Source organism: Sus scrofa, chromosome 7, assembly GCF_054392235.1.
Source record: "Sus scrofa isolate SSC_HxYL_T2T_F1_AM1 chromosome 7, Sscrofa_HxYL_maternal_Yorkshire_Landrace_v2.0, whole genome shotgun sequence".
Lineage (NCBI taxonomy): Eukaryota > Metazoa > Chordata > Mammalia > Artiodactyla > Suidae > Sus > Sus scrofa.
This window is the reverse complement of record NC_139389.1, coordinates 105657169-105679472: the sequence shown is the minus strand read 5'-3', so window position 1 is coordinate 105679472 and position 22304 is coordinate 105657169. Positions and strand designations below refer to the sequence as shown.

General features: G+C 37.6%; 1 protein-coding gene across 15 annotated transcripts in view; it reads right to left on the bottom strand.

Annotated features, from left to right (window-relative positions):
* The window catches only part of PCNX1 (pecanex 1), a 173320-nt gene that overhangs the window by 16877 nt on the left and 134139 nt on the right, over window positions 1-22304 (bottom strand). For all 15 annotated transcript variants that reach the window (XM_021099419.2, XM_021099421.2, XM_021099420.2 and 12 more), the window contains 6 exons: window positions 20232-20290; window positions 17573-17788; window positions 12501-12754; window positions 10198-10428; window positions 3368-3468; window positions 2504-2654 (listed from right to left, as the gene is read on the bottom strand). In XM_021099419.2, the coding sequence (XP_020955078.2) occupies window positions 2504-2654; window positions 3368-3468; window positions 10198-10428; window positions 12501-12754; window positions 17573-17788; window positions 20232-20290 (1012 nt within the window). The remainder of the gene's footprint in view (window positions 1-2503; window positions 2655-3367; window positions 3469-10197; window positions 10429-12500; window positions 12755-17572; window positions 17789-20231; window positions 20291-22304) is intronic.

Here is a 22304-nt window from a genome sequence, read left to right as displayed (position 1 = left end):
CCTACACCACAGCTCACGGCAATGCCGGATCCTTAACCCACTGAGCAGGGCCAGGGATTGAACCCACAACCTCATGGTTCCTAGTTGGATTCATTAACCACTGAGCCATGACGGGAACTCCTGGGAACAGAATTCTTTAAAATCAAGTTTGAGGTATAATTTACGTACAATAAATTGCACCCATTTAAAGAGTACAGGTGCACTTTGACGAATGTGCGCACCCATGTCACCACTGCTACAATGCAGACAGAGATTACCATCATCCCCAAGTTCCCTGCTGCCTTCTGGCTTTCAATCTCTACACTGATCCACAGTCACTTATCAACCACTGATCTCCTGTCACTACACATTAGTTTGGCCTGTTTTAAATGTTATATAGATAAAATGATTCAATATGTACTCTTTTCACGTCTGCTTCTCCTACTCTGCATGTTTGGGATTTATTCCTGCTGTGGCATTAACAGTAGATCATTTCTTTCTATTGCTAAGTGACAGATCTGTTGATGAACATATGAATTGTTTCTAGTTTGGGTTATTACGACTAGAACTGCTTTGCACACTGTGTGTTAAGTCTTTGTATGGACAGAAACTTTCATTCTCTTGGGTAAATATGTAGGAGTAGAATTGCTGAGTCATATGGCAAGTGGGTACTAATCCTATCTTTTACCATCCCAGCCTTTTTGTGGATTTTCTTGAGCACATATGAACTCTGGAGATGACCAGTGCTGACTTACACATCTATCTTTTCCCAGCTGGGGTGAATGGCTGTTGCTTGTTTCTTTACAGGGTCAATCTTACCCTCCTCAAATGTGCATATGAATCATGGAACTTCTCCAGGTTGCATCCATGCTCTCATCTTCTCCCCTCCTCCAGCCCTCCATGCCTCTGGCTCCTGAGTCCACCTCCTTACCCTCCCTGTTCATCACTGGTGCCATCGGTCATGGCTAATGGTGAGAGTGTATTGTACCCAAGTGTGCTGGACTTGGTTATAAGGCAAGGGAACCACTGTCACAGGGCACTAACACCACAGCTAAAAAACATGTAATGACCTGGCAGCAACAGGAAAGAGCACCTGTAGGGAGAAGTGGGCACAGAGACCTAATGTATCAGAAACTACAGAGAGCCTGTGCCTCAGTTTCATCTCTGCAGATGGAGATAAAATATCTGTCGTAATTTTTAGAATTAATTGAAGACGTCTGTCAGGAACTATGAGGTAATTATGCTCATAGTATTTCTCATGTAGCAGGTATACAATGAATACCATTTGAGAAATGCTAAGTTTTAACAGTATTTTAATAAGAAGTCATTATCTTTTTCTTTTAAATACACTGAATTCTGTCTCAAAATTCTAATGCTAGTCTAAAGAAGACAATTCTATTTGATCCCAAATGTGTATTTTCCCCATCATCCTCAAAATAGTATTCCATTTTCCATGAGATGTTCAAGTAACATCATCCTTATTAGTAACATTCCTAAATAATATGGGATGTTAACTTCATTCTAACACTTTAAATCACAGTAAAAATCATCTAAAGAGTAATTCACTCTCTATTTGGGGGAAAACGGATTCATTCAGATTTGAGCTTAGCAGATGCAGTTTTTCTTTTCTTTTCTTTTCTTTTTTTTTGCTTTTTAGTGCCACATCTGCTGCATATGGAGGTTCCCAGGCTAGGAGTCTGATTGGAACTACAGGTGCCAACCTACGCCACAGCCAAACAACGCCAGATCTGAGCCGTGTCTGCGACCTACACCACAGCTCACAGCAACGCTGGATCCTTAACCCACTGAGCAAGGCCAGGGATCGAACCCACAACCTCATGGTTCCTAGTCGGATTTGTCTCCGCTGTGCCACAACAGGAACTCTAGCAGATGCATTTTAATGAAAACTGTCACTTGGTCTCTATCATCAGATATGATAGTTACTGTCAGATGAAATTATTACAGCAGCAAGTGCCAATCTTAATTGTGAAATATATTCTTAAAGTGATCCAGGGCTTTGGATATGCATTTGTGGACCCAACTTAATTTTACTGCCATACTAGGATTATTTAATTAAGGCTAACTCTGTCCTAACCATCTATTATTCTATATAACATGCTAAATGAAGCTCACAGTTCAGTAACAGCAGCCCTTATGTAAGACTCCTGAGATGCTGTTACATTGTACTGGCAGTCAGCTCACATCCACCCACACAAAGGCATGAATTACAGTCACATGAAGTCAGAGTAGCTATTACAGCGGCCAAAGACTTTTACTTTGAATTTGTCCCTGCTTGTGTTTTCCCTCAAGTTCATGCCCAGGTCACTTGCTAATATTAATACTCCACTCTACTCTTGGAAACATAGGCTCAGGATCCTAAGACTTAATATCATGTCATGAATCATGTTTTTCTTTGTTTCAAATCAGAGTACTTCTCAAAAAGGTCCTAAGAAACATTACCTGGAAGTCAAGTGAAGAAATACCATTGAACACCAGTGATGCATTAGGAATTTCCTCCTCTTACCTGGTGAAGTTTAATGGACATACGGATTCCAGGGACTACTACTTTTCTTAGCAATTCCATGTCAGCAAAGATCCATTCATCTCGAATTGAAGAAATACGGAAATCTCCCTTAAACAGGGCATGTAATCCATAGAGGAATGACTCTAAATTACTGTTAAGATTGGAGATAAAAGTTTATATATTTTGACAAAGGTTTTCCTTTATACAGATTCTAACATCTGTTTATTCTAACATCAGAATCAAGAGGGATAGAGCTGGTTTGACCGGAGGCCCTTGTTCATGAGCTACTATAATAGTGAATCCATGGAAATAAGCAACAGGCAGGATCCGTAAGTTAAAGGAAATTAAGGAAGGCCTAATGGAAAACTTTAGTAATCACAGAAGAAACTTAAATATGTGGTTTTCTTAATTCTAATTCAATTGGATATATATGTCAAGAAATCCAGTTTATAATTACAGTCCCAAACTCTAATGTACCACTGTACTAAAAGTATAAATGCTCTGAGCAAAAATTGCAAGGAGATAATGCGAAAATAAAAATAAGTGAACTGTTAGAAAAATAGATGTATATGGGAAGAGATCAATCATACATTATGAATTGATTATTTTTTAAAATGTCTTAAATCCACTAAATTCTCATTATCAATAGTTGCCCATACATGTATGGATTTTAAGAGCCAGGGCTGTTAACCATTTAGAACTCTACTATGTTCAGCAAAAAGATCTATATAATAGTATAATAACTGAAGAGACATTTGCAATAAACTAGCACAGAATGCTTCCATTAAAAACTATTTTAGGTTTTTTTAGATTTAGGTTATAAAGCTTCCAGTGTATTTCTAAAAACAGATATGCCCTCTTTACCTGGACATGTGGTGGGATGCAGTCCCCAAAGCTCTCCGTCCCAGAACACAGAGTCCATAACAAAGGGTCACTAGAGATGAATCTTTGTCCACATCCAGTGGCTTAAAAAAAACCACAAAGAACAAGGTGAGGGGGGTCAAAAGGTACAGATTTCCAGATATAAAATAACTGTGTCACTGGGATGTAATGTACAGCATGGTGATCCGGGGCTGCTTATCTGCAAGTTACTAAAAGAACAGATCCTAGACGTTCACATCACAAGGAAAAAAATAATTCTAACTGTATAGTGAAAAACTTATTGCGGTGATCATTTTGCACTATATACAAATATTGTATGATTATGCTGTACACCTGAAACTCATTAATGTTATATGTCAATTACACCTCAATAAAAAAAAGGAGAACAAAAGGATGTTAGTTCAGGAAGGTATATAAATATTTAACAAATCAGCAGATATTTAATAAATCAGAGAGGATATGGAACTCAACCAGTACATACTTTCTATCTCTTCAAATAAAAGTACTCATGAAAAGAAATTTAACAGCATTACATGAAGTATAAACGTGTAAGGGGAGGTTCTTTGGAATCTTTAAATAAAATCTAACACTTTATAATACTGGAACAGACTCAAAAAGACCTGGCTGTGTTAGAGTATCAGGATCTTGGTTAAACATCTCAAGGTACTTGTTGATACACATCATTACTGATATTGTCTGCTCCTGAAAATACAATAGTGCATTAATTAGTTATTTCTGGACTTGGGAAGCAGGCTATTAGTGACAGCTGCATTAGCTTCTAAGTGACTATAGCCGCAGTAAAGAAAATCAAACTGGCATCTGTAGAATACTGCTTCCCCTCAACTTTTTAACTGCTTACCTTGATTACTGACCATTATATATTATATATATAAAGTGTACAATACTACCTATATGTATATACACATACACACACAAAATGGTATACCTTATACAACACTAAAGGAAATCTTGGAAGCATCTCAGTTACTCTGAAGAAACCTAGCAAAGTGGTTCTCAAAGTGTAATCCTAGGACACAACATTAGCGCCATCTGGGAACTTATTAGAAATGCAAATTCTCGAGCGACTTCAGACCTATGAAGTCAAATTCCACCAAAAACACTCTAGGTGATTCAAATGTATGCTAAAGTTGAAGAATCATGGATAAAGGATGATAATAAGCTTAAAAATTTTAACTCTGCCAATGGTTTATATATTTGGCTTTATAAATCATTAACTTGTAAACAAAAAAAAGATAGTTTTTTCTAAGATATTAACTTAATATAGATAGGTTAATTACCATTAACTAGGTAATTTAGTTAATAATAATAACTGTGTCAGAGATCCTCTAGTTTCTTGCCAGTTAGAGAGGGGTTTTTTTTGGTCTTTTCCAGGGCTATACCCGTGGCATATGGAGAGTCCCAGACCAGGGGTTGAATTGGAGTTGTACCGCCGGCCTACACCACAGCCACAGCAACATGGGATCAGAGCCGAGTCTGCAACCTATACCAGAGCTCACGGCAATGCCCGATCCTTAACCCACTGAGCAAGGCCAGGGATTGATTGAACCGGCTACCTCATGGTTCCTAGTCGGATTCACTAACCACTGAGCCGTGATGGCAACTCCCCAGTAAGAGAGGTTTTGAAGATACATTATCTCTTATAGCATTTACCTCAGTTTCATCAACCAGGCTCTATGAAGGAATTTTGTGTCCAGGTTATAAAACATCAGATAACAAAAGTACTTGTTTTAAGAAATAGGAAAGGAAAATGAGAGGGTGTGTATATAGACTTGAAGTTTGAAGGTGGTTATAATGGATGATGAGATTATGGATGATTTTCTTTCTTTTCTGTCTCCCTCCCTTCCCTACCAGTCAACTTTATGTGCTGAAAATGTGTTGCTTTTGTGATGAAAAAAAAAATTCTTTTAATTTAGTTCAGGCTTCTCAATCTGGCCAAGATAGAATTATAAAGACCAGATTTACCCTTGCACCTGAAATAACCAAAGACTTGGAGAGACCATATGAAACAATGGAACAATGGTTTTGAGACATTAGTTACGAATCCCTGAGAGATGGGATACAAAGGAGGCACTCTAGAAGTTTCCAGGCCATAGCCCAAGGAAGAAGAACACAGGTAGAGCCTAGAGGTCTCCAAGTTGAGGAGTCAGCTGGGAGTCTGGGGAGGTCAAGGTGGCTAGAGTTTGCAGGGCCAAGTGCCAAGAAGGAGAAAGCTACAAAAGAGACAGCAAGTTTCGGAGACCTGCTGAGGGCCCCTCTTGAGAACAGCAGATTTCTGGCCCAAGGCCGAGAAAAGAACCATCAGAAGAAAGCAGAAAGGAACAATGAAAAAATCTCATAATTCTTTTTGGCTATAGTGCTGAAAAGAATATTGTCTCAATAACTGGGAAAAACTAGCCCCAGACTAAAGGCTGCACTGGTCCCCCCAAGAGAGCTTAAAGGCTTAAACCTTGAAAGGATGAAACTGCTTCAAGGAATTTAATTGTGTCATAGAACAAAGTTCAAGAATATTCATAGGAATACAAAATTATCTAGCACTCTTCAAGGTAAAATTCGTGAAGTCTAGCATCCAATCAAAAACTGTCAGGCATGCAAAGTACCAGAAAAATAGGACCCACAATTAGAAAAATAACCAATTGTTCAATTAAAACTGACCCAAAATTGACAAAGATGTTAGAATTAGTCAACAAGGACATTAAAAGTTACTATAATTATATTCTCTAAATTCAAAATGATAGAGGAATGACAGTATGTTAAGGAGACATGGAAGATGTATATAAAAGACACAAACCTCAAGAGATACAAAAAAAAATGCAATGTCTGAGAATAAAAAAATACACTGGATGAGATCAATGGCATATTAAACAATGCAGAAGAAAAAATAAATGATCTAAAAAATACAGCAACAGAAACTATGCAAAATTAAACACAGGCACACAAAAAAGACTGAAAAAAAATTAGAGCATCAGTGAGATGCTGGACAACTTCAGGCAGCCTAATATAAAGTTATTTGGAGTTCCTCAAAAAAGGGAAAGAGGAAGACAAAATTTAAAAAAAACCCCAAAACAAAACAGTAACTCAAGGGGAATTCCCGTCATGGCTCTGTGGTTAGTGAACCCAACTAGTATCTGTGAGGACTCGGGTTCGATCCTGGACCTGGTTCAGTGGGTTAAGGATCTGGCATTGCGGTGGGCTGTGGTGTAGGTCGCAGACGCACTCGGATCTGGCGTGGCTGTGGCTGTGGCTGTGGCCGGTGGCTAGAGCTCCGATTTGACCCCTAGCCTGGGAACCTCCATACGCTGTGGGTGCAGCCCTAAAAAGACAAAAACAAAACAAAACAAAACAAAACAAAACAAAAAAAAAAAACCCAGTAACTCAAATATTTCCAAATCTGATGAAAATGATATACCTAGGGATTCAAGAAGCTCAATGGACTACAAGAACAAGCACATGAAGAAAACTACACCAAGGCACAACAAAATTAAACTGCTTAAAACTAGTGATGAAGAGAAAATTGTAAAAGCAGCCAGTGAAAAAGACAGATTACTATGTGATACATAAAGGCATACCTCGTATAATGCTTCACTTTACTGCGATTCGCAGGTATTACATTTTTCACAACTTAAAGGTCTGTGGCAATCTTGCTTTGAACAAGTCTACTGGCACCATTTTTTTCCAACAGAATTTGCCCACTTTATGTCTTTGGGTCACATTTTGGTAACTCTTGAAATATTTCAAACCCTCCACCAGCAAAAAGATAACTTGCTTAAGGAGTTCCTGTCATGGCACAGAGGAAATGAATCCGACGAGGAACCATGAGGTTGGGGGTTCGATCTCTGGCCTCCTTCAGTAGGTTAGGGATCCAGCATTTCCGTGAGCTGTGGTGTAGGTCACAGACACAGCTCGGATCCTGCATTGCTGTGGCTGTGCATAGGCCACCAGCTGCAGCTCCAATTTGACCCTTAGCCTGGGAACCTCCACATGCCACAGGTATGGCCCTAAAAAAAAAGCAAAAAAAAAAAAAGAGGTAACTTGCTTAAGGCTCAGATGATGGCTAGCATTTTTTAGTAGTAAAGTACTTTTAAATTAAGTAATATACACTGTTACATTTTTAGGGGAACAAGGATAAGAATTATGTCTAAAACATAAAACATAACATTCACATGGACTGGGAAACCAAAATATTTGTGTGACTCACTTCACTGTGATATTTGCTTTATTGTGGCAGTCTGGAACAGAAGCTGCAATAGCTCTGAAGTGTGCCTTTACTATTCGTACAGAGGAACAAAGACAAGAATGTCTACAAACTTCTCGTCAGAAACCATACAAACCAGAAGGCAGTGTAGACACATCATTAATGTACTGAAAAAAAGATTGGTTCAATCTTGGCAGCTCTATTCTGTTGTTGCTAGAGAAAGCATGTGTCTTAGATTCTCAAATGCATTAGAAATTCTCACAAAGAATGCTTGCTAATACTGACAACAGTGAAAAAAATGTATGGTCATTTAAGAAGCAAGAAGCAAAGTCAAGCTGAGAATAATCACTCCAATTTAGCATTCTAGGCAGTTAATCCATAGCCATACTTACAAAAACAATATTTTAAGCTCTTCAGCAGACAGGTACAACTATATGAGATTATTCCCTCCTAGCATACATATAATAAGAGAAGAAGGAAAGAATGCATTTTTTTTAATTTCTGTAATATGCAGGTTAGAAAACTATCTTGGAAGGAAACTATGGAGAAAAAGCTTGGAAGAAACTTTTAAACACTCAGGCAAGGGGACCAGCACTTGGAGTCAGCAAATCTTTCTGCTTAATTAACTTCCCTAGGAAGACGCTATTCTGGGAATGGTGATTCAGAAAATAGAATGTATGGCTTGAAGGCGGGAGGGATAATCTTGTTCAACTTCAAAAACTGGAGCATGAAGGAAATATTTTAATTTTCCTGATAATTTTCTTGCAGAGGGGCTACAAAAGTACAATACAAGCCGATTGACCTAGTGATAATAAGCTCTCTAAAGATACTGAGGATTCCCATGCCTGAGGTAAATCTTTCGAATGTATGATTGATGAGCAATTAAGAGGATGACTTCCTTGAGCTACGTCCATAACCTCAGCAATATCTCTAAGAGATTATCTATTCCTTAAAGTTTGGGAAGGATGGAGCCTGTTCCTGAAGGGCAGACAGTGAGTTCCTAGCCCAGGTGACCATGGTTTAAAACAAACAAAAGTAACCAATACAGTCTAAGTAAGAGACAGACTATTAGAGTAATATGACCACTCCTCCCACCACACACACAAGGAGTAAGTCCAAGGATTTGAAACAGTATGCAAAGCATTCCAAGTTCATTTTTCATTTAAGAAAAAAAAAAATAAAATGCTTGTTATGTGTTTGAAAGAAGGGAAGGGAAGATTAGTTTTGAGGTCTTCCATTTCCAGACATTGTCTGCTGGTTCTTTTTCTGAGCCTCTGTTAACAGGTTTTTGGTTTTTTTTTTCTCTCTCTTCTTCTTTAAACATATACACTGCTCAGTAGCTATTGTGCATTCAGGGCAAAAGCTCAAAGGCCACTGTTCAAAGAGGAATTACCAGGATGCTCCCTTTCTTACTGATGAAATAAAAAGAGAAAAGAGGCTGATATGATGAAGTGCTTCCCTCTAACTCTGAGTAGCTGTAAACAAAGGACGAAACCAGGAGGTGCATCTAAAGATGTCAGTGTGTATGTCCCAGACCATGATGAAGGCACTGGTTGTCAAGGTGGCTCACTATGCCCCATGATACAGAGTAATCCCATACACAGGATGCACAAGACTTTTGTTTGGAAAGCAACAGTAGTGGAGGAATCAGCTTTTAGAACACAGGTCTTGGTACTGTGATTATGGTAAGTGAGGTCTAACCATGAGGAGGCAGCAACACCGCCACAAGAGCCATGGGACCTAGAAGAGAACAGTAGTTAGTGAAGTCTATAACTCACCTTTCCTTTAGGGTAAGACAAGTTACCCTGAATTGTGGATTACAAACCACCTGAATTATAGTCACTCACTATGATAAAGTCTGGGTCTCTGGTCTAGACCTACAGAATTAGAATCTCTCAGATAAGGATTAAGAATCTGCATTTTTACACACTCCTACACCATTTTTATACATGTTGACTTTCTTAAAAGTCAATAATCTAGGTGAAGACTGTTCAGTATGGCAGCCACTAGCCTACATGGACTATTAAATTTGAATCAACTAAAATTACGTAAAATTTAAAATTCATTTCCTTATTCATATTGGCCACATTTCAAGTGTCTGGCAACCCACCATATGTAGTGGGTTAGTAACCACCACAGTGAAAAAACACAGAATGTTTCTATCGTTGCAGAAAATTCTGTTAGTACTGGTCTAGATCTTGGATTAAAGAGCCAAGATATTAAATTATCCTAAAGCCTGGTATGTGTGTTGGGGGGGGGGAGATGAGGATGATCCAAAATACAGTCTTTACGAAAGTGCTACCTGTAATCTTTAACCTAAATCTGTGTATCTGTACGTGCATGCTCAGGGTGAAGGGAGTGCTATTTCAGACAGTGAGATTTCAACACTGCAGATGAAAGAATGAAGAAGGCTACTTTCTCTAACCTGTTTTGGCAGAGCTGGTTTGGCCAAACCACAATGAACCAGACAGGTTCTCCTACCCAGATAGAAAGAGAAAGTCTTGAAAAAGTGACCTCATAATAAAAAAAAGAGATATTTCTTTCCATCTTTGGAAAAAAAGATTCAAAAAGAGTTATAAACGAAATAAACAAACTCTACCTTTGCTCTTCGGGAAGAGCAATATTCTATCCAGTTGAGGTAAATCACACAGAAACTCTCCCTGGATATGCCTGCTAATCGATGGTCATAGTCTTCATCGATGTTTGGATTAAATGTTGGGTCCACATCCACATAATTTCGATCCGCACACAGACGTAGTCCTTCCTGCATCGTCTCGTTAGCCAGCCACTCCTCTAGCTTAGAAGATGTTGTAACATAATAAATGATACCCTAATGTGGAAAAGATTAGAAACTCAGGCTAAATCACAATCTGAATTAACTCCAATTGCTTGGTAAATTAATTCCAACTGTTAATACTGACAGCATGAATCAAAAATATGTTATTCCAGCTCAATACTATAAGGATACTCTTTTAAGAATGCTGTAGTAATATATATCAGGCCTTTCTGGATGAAAAAAAATAATACTTTTAAAATCACAAACATAAATTCAGCAAGGCAACTTCAAAAAAATCCTAGTTTATTAATTTTAGGATCTTTCAAAAACAATTCCAGTGTATTGAATTTATACCACCTTGTGATCCTAGGTCAAGTTGTAAAGGTACAATAAACAAAGAAGCAATAGAAATATACACATATTTAGAAAGAGGAAATGCCACACACACACACAAAAGGTTATAAAGTCAATCTCTTTAGCTTCCTGAGCTTGGTATTTTGGTTTTTTGTTTGTTTTTTGGCTGCATCCTTGACATACGGATGTTCTTAGAGCAGGGATCCAACCCATGCCACAGCTGTGACCCAAGCTGCTGCAGTGACAGTGCCAGATCCTTACTTCACCCACTGTTCCACAAGAGGACTCCCCTGAGGTTTGGTTTAATGAAACATTAAATAGAAGACTCGGAAGTTCCTGTTGTGGCTCAGCGAAAACGAACCTGACTAGTATCCATGAGGATTGGGGTTTGATCCCTGGCCTTGCTCAGTGGGTTAAGGATCTGGCGTTGCCATGAGCTGTGGTATAGATCGCAGATACACCTCAGATGTGGTGTTGCTATGGCTGTGGTGTAGGCCGGCATCTATAGCTCTGATTCGACCCCTAGCCTGGGAACTTCCATATGCTGCGAGTGAGGCTATAAAAGAGAAAAAGACGACAACTCAGGCTTCAACCCAATCCGTGCAAATATGGTGGTACCCAGAGGTAATAACACGTGAATCATTAAGCTTTAGTACACATTTTCCCCTTAAAAATGTTGGCTTCTCCTCTAAACCCCCCAGTCATAACCATGCTGTATTTCTGTACAATCTTTAACAAAAATAGAAATCTGTGCAGTAAAGAACTAACTTCGCCCAAAGAGAGGTTTGGCTTTTGCACTTGGGTTCTGGGAGGTAACCTCTAATTCCTTGAAATGTCCTGCCTGAGAGTCTTGGTTTACCTTGAGGTTTAGACCCAGAGGTTCTAAGAGGTTCTTAGAACACAAGCTCCAGAGGATCTGGTGACTGAGGCTGCCCATGTGGAAGGTCAAGCCAGTCTGAGAGACTGTGATCAATAAAAACTGCACACTGAGAGTTCCTTGGTTGGCAACACTCTGTGGGTACTGTCACACATTGTTACTGGGAGAAATAAATATTGTCTGCAAAACTCCCCTGGGAGAGGACAGCTGGAAGCTCTTGCCTTAGTCTCTCCAGACTTTGTCCTATGTGCCTCTCCCCTTGGCAGATTTTAATCTGTATCCTTCCATTTAATAAAACCTAACTTCGAGGATAATGGCTTTGCTGAGTTTTTGAGTCGTTCTAGCAAATTATTAAACCTGAGTGTGGTCTCAGAGGCCTGAATTCGCAATTGGTGTCAAAAGTGAGGATGCTTTTGGGGACCTCCTAGATCTTGCAATATTGTCATTCACTTTGTTGAAAACAATGCAAAGAAGTGGTTAACACTAAGGGCTCAGGAGTCAGACAAGCCTGGGTTTTAAATCCCCACCTCCAACTTCTAGTTAGAGGACTTTGGTCAAGTTAACTTTTGATCCTGTCTACTTGTAAAACAGGGATGTGATATTTCTTTAGAGAATTAGCTAAGATATACATACACGTGTGTCTGTGTGTGTATTCCTTCACATGGTGCCTAAAACACATGTGCTACAAATGGTACCCATTAATATTAATTAACAAATGTTAATAAGTTATACTCAAGAAAGAAACAGCAAGACCTTCATAGCTACATAGGTATAATTTACTGACTTTACTGGATACTAGAGAATATAAAACACTACTTGGAAGCAAAGCAAAGTAAACATCTTTTCCAAGAAGAGCCTCTGACATCAGAAGATCTGAGTAGGCACGTACCCTTACCTTGACATAGTAGGTTGTGAGCACTTTCCGAAGATCAAAGACTTGAAGCATAGAAGCAGCACTGTTGTCGGTGATGCTATAACCTTCCAGGATATACTTGGTGACTATCACTTCCCAAGCTAGCCAGCGCTGGCTAAATGCAGCATTAAAGGAAAGCATATGAGGAATATGGCCAGGTTCACAACAGCAAAATCCTTCATCTTCCTCAACACCTTCAGTAATGGCCTCCACTTCCCGTTGCTGACAGTAAGTACCTTTAAAAGAGTGAGAGAGTACTTACAACAAAGTGAAAATAAACAGGAGGTGGAAAAACAAATGCTTCAAAGACACAAGAAATTTGGAAAAAAGACATTTTATAGCAACTGAAACTATGTGATTGATTTTCCTTAGATTGTTTGCTAACAAACTGCAGCAAGCCCCAGAAACCAGGCGCAATATACATTCATCTTCTGCAGAATTACAATGTATACTAGCACATTCAAGGTTCCAAGAATGTGTGCAATAAAGTAACCTCCTTAGTTCTGAATCATTAATTCTCAAACTTTTCATATTTGGGTTTACAATTGCATTCATAACAAATGAAGGTCAAATGAGTAAAGCTACATCTCATGAAGATTTAAAATAACTCAAAAACAGATAAGTGGAACAAGAGCTGAATCGTCCCACGGCACATAATACATATAAACATGCAGAACTCAAAGAGATACTAGGTTCTGTTCTCACCAATAATATGCCATGATGAAAGCAGAAATTTTATATATATTTATATAATTTTATATATATATATATATGTATATATATGTGTATGTATATATATATCTCCTGCTTATTTGGCTATACAACTTGTAACAGTTCATTTAAACTTTTTTCTGTTGCCAATTCCAACAATAATTGGATAAGGTTATATAATTGGTATTTGAGGCTTATTAATGATAAAGGTTCAATTGGTATCAGGTCTGATTATTCTGTACTGGCAAACAATTCTTTGAAGTTTCATTCTTTTATGCAAGATAGCTAATAGGCATTTCCTGCATTAGTGTTACTGAAATAAAAATACAAGATAAGATTAAATATAGAATTAGATCCATAGCAATCTATGCCAACAAAATATCATCCAAAAACATTAATGTTCATTTTTATTTCATTCTGTAGTCTTACTTCCACTTAATCTGTAAATTCCCTTTATTATGTAAGGACTGTAGAATGATTACAGCTAATTTTATAGGCACATATTGAAGTTACATTATAATAAAAACGACTTTAAGTGGGACTTCATAATTTTTTTTCTTTTAAAGAGAATATATACAACATCTATATTTCAAATACTTTGAAAGAAAACAATGCCATGAAATTTAGCCCCATCTGGTGGTGGTGGTGAAGGCTGAAGCTAATGAGCTGTGTGGTTTGGTACTCTAGAACTTTTAACAGTTCTATTACTTCATTCTCTTGTTTAATTATGTTGGCAAGCACTTCCAAAGTAGTGTTACATACTGGTGACAAGAAAAAGAAAAAAAGGCACAAATGAACTTACTGCAGAACAGAAACAAATTCACAGACTTTGAAAAACTTATGGTTACCAAAGGGGACAGGTGGGGTGGGGGAGGGGTAGACTGGGGGTTAGGGATGGAAATGTTCTAAAATTAGGTTGTTATGATGGTTGTACAACTATAAAGATTTTCTAAAAAAGAATGCAAAAAAAAAAAATCAAAAAAGTTTGCCTTGAACCTAATACTAACAGGAATGCCTTCTTTACACACGATACTGACTACAGATACACATATACATTTTTTTTTCAGAATAAGAATATATGTAATTTTATGGTGTTTTAAAAATCAATAATGAAAATGAAATTTAATCAATTTGCTTTTAATATTTAAATTTATTTTTTAAATGAAAAATGGCTGAATTGGTGAGGAATACTTAAAAATAAAAGTACTGCTGATTTCTCTATTCTGAGCTCTGAGGATTTTTGTATCTATAGTCATGAAGGAATTAAACTATAGTAACTTTTTGCTTTTCCTATTTAGGGCCCCACCAGCAGCATATAGAAGTTCCCAGGCTAGGGGTCGAAGCAGAGCTACAGCTGCTGGTCACAGCCACAGCCACAGCAACATGTGATCCGAGCCACATCTGCAACCTACACCACAGCTCACAGCAATGCTGGATCCTTAACTCACTGAGCGAGGCCAAGGATGGAACTGGCATCCTCATGGATACTAGTCAGGTTCTTAACCTTCTGAGCCACAACAGGAACTCCAACTACAGTTACTTTTTTTAGCTGGTTCAGTCACATTTTGACATCAGCATTATACTGGTTTTGTAAAAAGAAAGCCTTGAGAAATTTTCCCTTCTTATCCATATGCTGGAATAGAGAGGGCAGAATTATTATTCAATTTCTAGAAGAAACTTCCTGAGCCTGGGTTTTTTCAATTGTGGCATGACGTTGGTTCTATTCCTTAGGTTTTACATGTTACTGTATCATTTTATTCATTTTGTCATAGTCCTGCACAGTCAGTCAAAGGTTTTAAGTGAGGGAAATAACAATGAGAGCTATATTCTGTATAGATGACTCTGTTAGAAGTATATAGAGAAGAGATGTGGCAGGAGTGAATTTAGAGGTTTTGACATATTCTCAGGAGAGACAGAATGAGGTCCTTGTTCAGAGGAGCAGAAGAAACAGAGTAATTGAATTAATGTAGGATGTTTTCAGTCTAATATACAAACTCCAAGAATATTTTCTACCCCAACATACACTAATACATTTTGCTTAGAAAAATGAAATCAACAATAACAGGAATATTAATAATCGGACAAAAATTTCTATACTTGAAAAGGGATTCTAGAGGACTATTAATAATTGTTTCTTGGGTTAGCCAGATCTTTCGGCCACTTCATAGTGAATATAACTGGTAAAAATAAATAAAGCTAACAATTATGAAAACCAGATATGCTAAAATTAATTTGAGTAAAAAAGTGAAAGGAATTCAATTAGCATAAAACATTTTGAATTTTTGACCTATAAAGTTTGACCTGAAAAATTGAACTTGGTAGAAGTAACATTTAAAAATAGAAGTAATGGGAGTTCCTGTTATGGCTCAGTGGGTAACGAACCCGACTAGTATCCATGAGGATATAGGTTTGATCCCTGGCCTCACTCAGCGGGTAAGGATCCGATGTTGCGGTGAGCTGTGGTGTAGGTTGCAGATGGGGCTCGGATCCCGAGTAGCTGTGGCTGTAGCATGGGCAAGCAGCTGCAGGTCCTATTCAACCCCTAGCCTGGGAACTTCCAAAATGCTGCAGGTGTGGCCCTAAAAACAAAAAGCTAAACAAAAATAAGTAACATTTACAAACTTGGTAGAAGATGTAACCAAGAAATTTGATAGGCAAAAAAACATGACTGATAAATATCTGAATCTTGAAAATATCAATAAAATAAAACTAGAAATGAAATAAATATGAAGAAGTTTATTTATTTGTCTTTTTTAGGGCTGTACCTGCGGTGTATGGAAATTCCCAGGCTAGGGGTCAAATCAGAGCTGTAGCTACCGACTTACACCAAAGCTATAGCAATGTGGGATCCAAGTCATGTCTGCAACTTACACTACAGCTCATGGCAACGCTGGATCCTTAACCTACTGAGCAAGGCCAGGGATCAAACCTGCACCCTCACAAACACAACATCAGGTCCTTAACCTGCTGAGCCACAACAGGAACTCCAATTTGGAAATTTCTGACCAATACGGTGGAATGAGCAGATGATAAGAAGGATTCTCTTTCTGATTCACACACATAGAAATGCTGGATAAAATGGCCTCCTCACACATATTTGGTTTTTTTTTAAGTTAAATTAAAACTAAAAAGCAAAGATTAAATTTTCAGGTGCCAACAATTTATAGCAATTTTTTTTTGGTCTTTTCTAGGGCCACATCTGAGGCACATGGAGGTTCCCAGGCTAAGGGTCTAATTGGAGCTGTAGATGCCGGCCTATGCCACAGCCACAGCAATGCGGGATCCAAGGTGAGTCTGCGACCTAAACCACAGCTCATGGCAACGCCAGATCCTTAACACACTGAGCGAGTCCAGGGATCCAACCAGCAAACTCATGGTTTCTAGTCGGATTCATTAACCACTGAGCCACGATGGGAACTCCAAAGTGCCAACAATTTAAAAATAAGGTAAAGTCATAGCAGTGTTAAGGGGGTGCTGACTTTTGGGTGAGGCTAGTAGATTAGATTTGAACACCACTGGGTAAGAGGTTAAAAACACCTTAGGTACTTTTTAGAATAGATCAAAACACACTTGGATGCTTTCTCTAAAAGTTTTTAAGTCCAAATGTTCCTTTTGGAAATCTATGCATTAATGGAGCATTTTTCAATTTCTATGAAACAAGTTTCTATTTATGCTCACAAGACATTCAATTTACAGCAGTTCACAACTTTAAGATGTTATGTTTTTAAAGTAATAGCTTCATTTGTCAGTATATAAAATTGTTGAGGGCTGCTGCGGGAAGAGTAAGTAACTGCTTAATGGGTGCAAGATTTTATTTTGGGGTAATGAAAATGCTTTGGAACTAGACCAAGGTGGTGGCTGTACAATACCATGAAAATAATAAATGCCATTGATTCATTCACTTTAAAATGTAACGTTATGTGAATTTCATTTCAATTAAAAAAAACTTTGTTGAGGACAAAGGCATGTCATCTATAGGAAAGTAACTCAGTTAGCTGATCTCTGTCTCACACAAAAACACAGCATTCTATGCTGCCAGCCACCTAATGAGCTGGTCAGAATGAGAGACTATCAAGGGGGCAAGCACAGAACAGAAAGTCACTATCACCAGGAAAAAAAGTCTATTATACACTAAAGATACTACCTTTACCTACAGAGCATACCACAAAAATTATTCTTCTCTAAGTGTAAAATTTGGAAAAAACTAGTAATTACTCTGAAACAATTTTTCTCATTCCACAATTCCAAAGACTAAGGATCTAATTTACAACTTTTGAGATGTAAACACATTAAACTTAGATGTCACAGGAGTACATTACAGAAATAAAAGGTAAATGTCTTACCTCTGAATTCAAGTCCCCGCAGCTGGAAAGTAACGAGCCCATTGCCTATCTCGATAAGGTGTACTAATGCATTGAGGTAGTCAGAGGCAAGAATGAAACAGTCCCCCGTGCTGTAGTTTCCCCACCGTCCTAAGAGCAAGTCACCACAGAGACTGTGTTGTAGGGATCTGGTTAAATGTTCATAAAAGATGGAATTCAGATTGTTGTCATCAGATCCTACAAGAAGGGATTGAAAAACAGTCAAATTTTAAGTGCCCTTTATATCAACAGGCAAGACTGTTAAAAGCATTAAAACTAATTTCCAGTTAGTTGTGTTTCTTTGATAAGGAGTAATATTCAGATATCCTTATAATTTAAAAATGAAATATAGAGTAATGTGAAATTTCTTCAAGTTTAGTGTTAGAAGTCACATAACCTCTCTGAATCTCTGATTCCCATCCACAAATGTGGAAATTGGATGAGATGAATCTGAGGTCTTTTCCACCTCTTATTTTCTATCACTATTCAATTAACTGTCCCTTAAAATTAAAACCATGCAAGAAAAATGAAAAAGACAAAAGAAATTCTTAACTAGAACAAAAAATACACTGGTAAAGAAAATGGGTAAAGTTGGAGTTCCCGTCGTGGCCCAGTGGTTAACAAATCCGACTAGGAACCATGAGGTTGCAGGTTCGATCCCCGGCCTTGCTCAGTGGGTTAAGGATCCGGCATTGCTGTGAGCTGTGGTGTGGGTCACAGACACGGCTCGGATCCCGAGTTGCTGTGGCTCTGGCATCAGCCGGCAGCTACAGCTCCGACTAGACCCCTAGCCTGGGAACCTTCATGTGCCGTGGGTGTGGCTCAAGAAAAGGCAAAAACAACAACAACAACAAAAAAACAAACAAACAAAAAAAACCCCAACCAACCAAACAAAAAAAGAAAATGGGTAAAGTAATACAAGATTTCAACAAACAAGATAGTCCAAAACAAAGAAAAGGTGGTCAAAAAAACTCTGCATATTGAGATGCCTTAATATTAGCTTAATAGAAATAAACTGGTATATACAGCAACAGCAGCGAAGAACCTATAAAATTTATTAGTCACCCTTTTAGAAAAAAGAAAGGATCAAACATCACCCAATAAATGAGATGACCATCTTTAGAAGTAACCTACCAAAGCAATAATCTGTAAATCGGTGCCCAGAGTATAGAACTGAAGAATGGCAAAAATACACTAAGCTTAATAATTATTTTAAACTCAGCTTAACTAAATAATAAAATACAAGGGAAACCCTAGGCTCAAGCTGCAATAAAGCAGTTGTATCTAATGCTCTGTGTGCCTATCACAGAATGTGCACATGAATTCAGGGCGTGGTCTTTTTGACGTGCAGGATGGCGTCTACAGCATCATAATTCAAGCCCCTTATAAGGACATACTGGAGCTGAGATGGGGTTGTTTTATCTACCAGGACATGATAATGACAGTCATTAATATCAAATGACTGGTTCTCCTTAATCCAATTTTATACTTATGAATCAATCTGATTATTATAATTTAGTTTTTCCAGTAGCATGTGAAATAATCCACAAGTCAAATGAATATAAATATCCCAGTCTATTGGGAGTCGTATTTCTTTCAGTAAATTAACACACTGACATTCTGGTTGATGCGTTAATCTTTTATGGTTTGGAGTGAGATTCACCCTCTCTGTACCAGATCACCAGGACGTGGGCCAACAAAAAGATGTTTCCCCAAGGACAAAACGAAGAACCAAACTTTAGACAATGGTGACACAACCAAAATGTCACCCACTGAAGCCTTCTCTTGTGTGGCTATTTGGCTCTTCTAAGGGACATCTCTGTATACAGTAAATTTAAAAAATAATTAATATTTATCTAAACATTTGGGAAAGGAGGGAAGCAAACGTATTAATAAAATAAGTGCAGGTCAGACTGCATATTCTTCAATGCACTTCACCACTTTTATTTTTACTGTGTTCTACTTTTTTAACCTATGTAAGAATAAGTTTTTGAATGGAATTTTGAAATTCCTATCAGCATTCTAAGGAGCTCCCTTCATGGCTCAGTGGTTAACGAACCTGACTAGGATCCACGAGTATGTGGGTTCGATCCCTAGCCTTGATCAGTGGCTTAAGGATCCAGCGTTGCCATGAACTGTGGTGTAGGTTGCAGACGCAGTTTGGATCTTTGCTGTGGCTGTGGTGTAGGCCAGCAACTGTAGCTCCAATTCGGCCCCCAGCCTAGGAACCTCCATGTGCCGCAGATTTGGCCCTAAAATAGCAAAAAGGAAAAAAAAAATCCTATCAGCATTCTTAACATGCATTTTATAAAAGATGGGTATATAAATGTTAGATATCTAATTCATATATATTTTGCTAAAGTAAACCAAAGTAAAGTAAAGGATATTAGTTATTTAAAAATGACCTTTGGGAAATTCTCTTGTGGTGTAGCAGGTTAAGAATCCAGCGTTGCCACTGCAACGACTCGGGTTATTGCTGTGTTGTGGGTTCAATCCCTGGCCCAAGAACTTCTGCACAATGTGGGCATGGCCAAAAAAATGAACTTTGGATTCCACAGAGGACTCCCGGTAAGTTGGGAGTGAAATATGTATATAACGAACTCCTTAGACTTGCTTCTTTACTCACAAACAGAGCTATTACCTGGATTTCTATCAAGCTGGGAAGCCAATCTGGTATTTGAATGATCCACTCGTTTTGTGCTGAAAAGGGCAACATAAAACATCTTTAGTGAGCTTTTTTGTTAATCTAAAGGGAGAAAACTATAATACAGATGAATAAATATTGCTTTATGCAAATCTGAGAGAAATCTACAATTAGCATACTGATAAAGCTCTTTGGTAGAACAATTTTAGGGGTAAGGATTTATTTCTTACTCTTCTACTGCCATCATTCATAAACACTAAAGTTTTTTCCTAACTGATATTTCATTGAACAGTGTGTAGAAAGACACTGATGAGTTTAATGTAAAAAAAAAATTCATCAGGATGAAAAAATATATACTGTATACAGTTCCTAAAAATACATAGTACGTGAAATATTCCTTGCAAGGAGAAGGTTTCTGCTGTCCAGTGATACAATGCTCTTTAGAGTAGTGGTTTTCAAAATGTAATCCACAGAACCTGAAGCAGGAGACTCAAGATCTTTTCAGGGAGTTTTCCAAATCAAAACCACTTTCGTAATAGTACTGAACTGGTATTTGCATTTTTTTTTTTTTACTATGTTGACAACTGTATGGATGGTACAAAAAGCAATGGTGGGTTAAGACTGCTGGTGCTTTAACATAAATCACAGCAGTGGCACCAAACTACTATTTCTCACTGCCACCCATGGACAAGAAAAAACAGTAAATAAAACTCCAGTGTTCCTTAAAAATGTCCTTAATGAAGCAATAAAAATATTTATTTTATTAAAGTGCAGTCCCTCAGTACAGGTCTTTTTAATTCTGTGTGTGGCAAAATACACATAAAGCACTTCTGCTGCTTCCTGAATGAGGATGATTGGAGGGATAGCATTTGTGCAACTGAGTTGCAAGCTGCACTAGCTGCTTTTTCTTCCCATGGAACACCATTTTTACTTGATTGGCTGATGAATAAACTACAACTATTCACAGTATTTGAGTATTTGACAGACATTTCTCAAACGGAGGAAATGAGTCTGAAATTTCAAGGAGAGTAACTGATAATGATATCTGTTGTCAATAATGAAATTCAAGTTTACAAGCAAAAATTAGAATTTTAGAAAACCTTTACCTACCACTATGTGCTTGACAGCTTCCCAATACTTGAACACTTTTCTTTTGAGATTAGTGGTGACATGCATGAATGAACATATTTTTAAAATATTGTATAATGAAATGGGTCAAAATTTGGAAGATCTACATTAGTTATTGAACCAGTAGTGTCCAAATGATTGACAAAGATGTTATAAGAGTATGCACGGGTACAAGATTCATTCAAAGTAGAAGACATATCAGTGAATTTTGATGTAATACAGTTCCAAAAATTCACTGCTGGGGTTTTAGATTCCACATTGCCACTAATCTTTAGGAAACAATCATCTGCTGAGGTTTAGTAAAGGGCTGAAGCAGAATACCCACAATGGTCTAAAAAGATTTTTTAAATATTTCTTTCTTTTCAAACTATACGCCTGTGGGAGGCCAGATTTACCTTACATACTTCAACCAGAATAAGATACTGCACAACAGACTGAATGTAGAAGATATGAGAATCCAGCTGTCTTTTATAAAGCCAGACATTAAAGAGATTTACAGAATTGTAAAAACAGTGACAGTCTTCTCATTGATTTTTTTTTTGTGGGATGGGAAATACAATTATTCTTCATTAGAAAAAAAATGTAATTTATATCGATACATAATGGATTTATTGTTATTATTTTTATATTAGTTATAAACATTTTAAATTTTGAGTTTTGATTTATAATACAGTATAAATATTGGTAGATAAAACCCCTACCACAAAAACTCTTTGGAGACTTCAATAATTTTTAAGATTGTATGTAAAGGGGTCTTGAGATCAAAAAGTTTAAGAACTGCTGCCCCAGACATTATTCTGGACTAAGTTTAAGTTGGCCCAGAAGGAAAAAAAAGGATATAAATAACACTAAAACTCACCAAAAAGGAAACACCATGTGTGGTTTTAGGTAAATGACCAGAGCAAAAGTTTCACATCATAAGCCAGTCCATTGTTTAAAAGG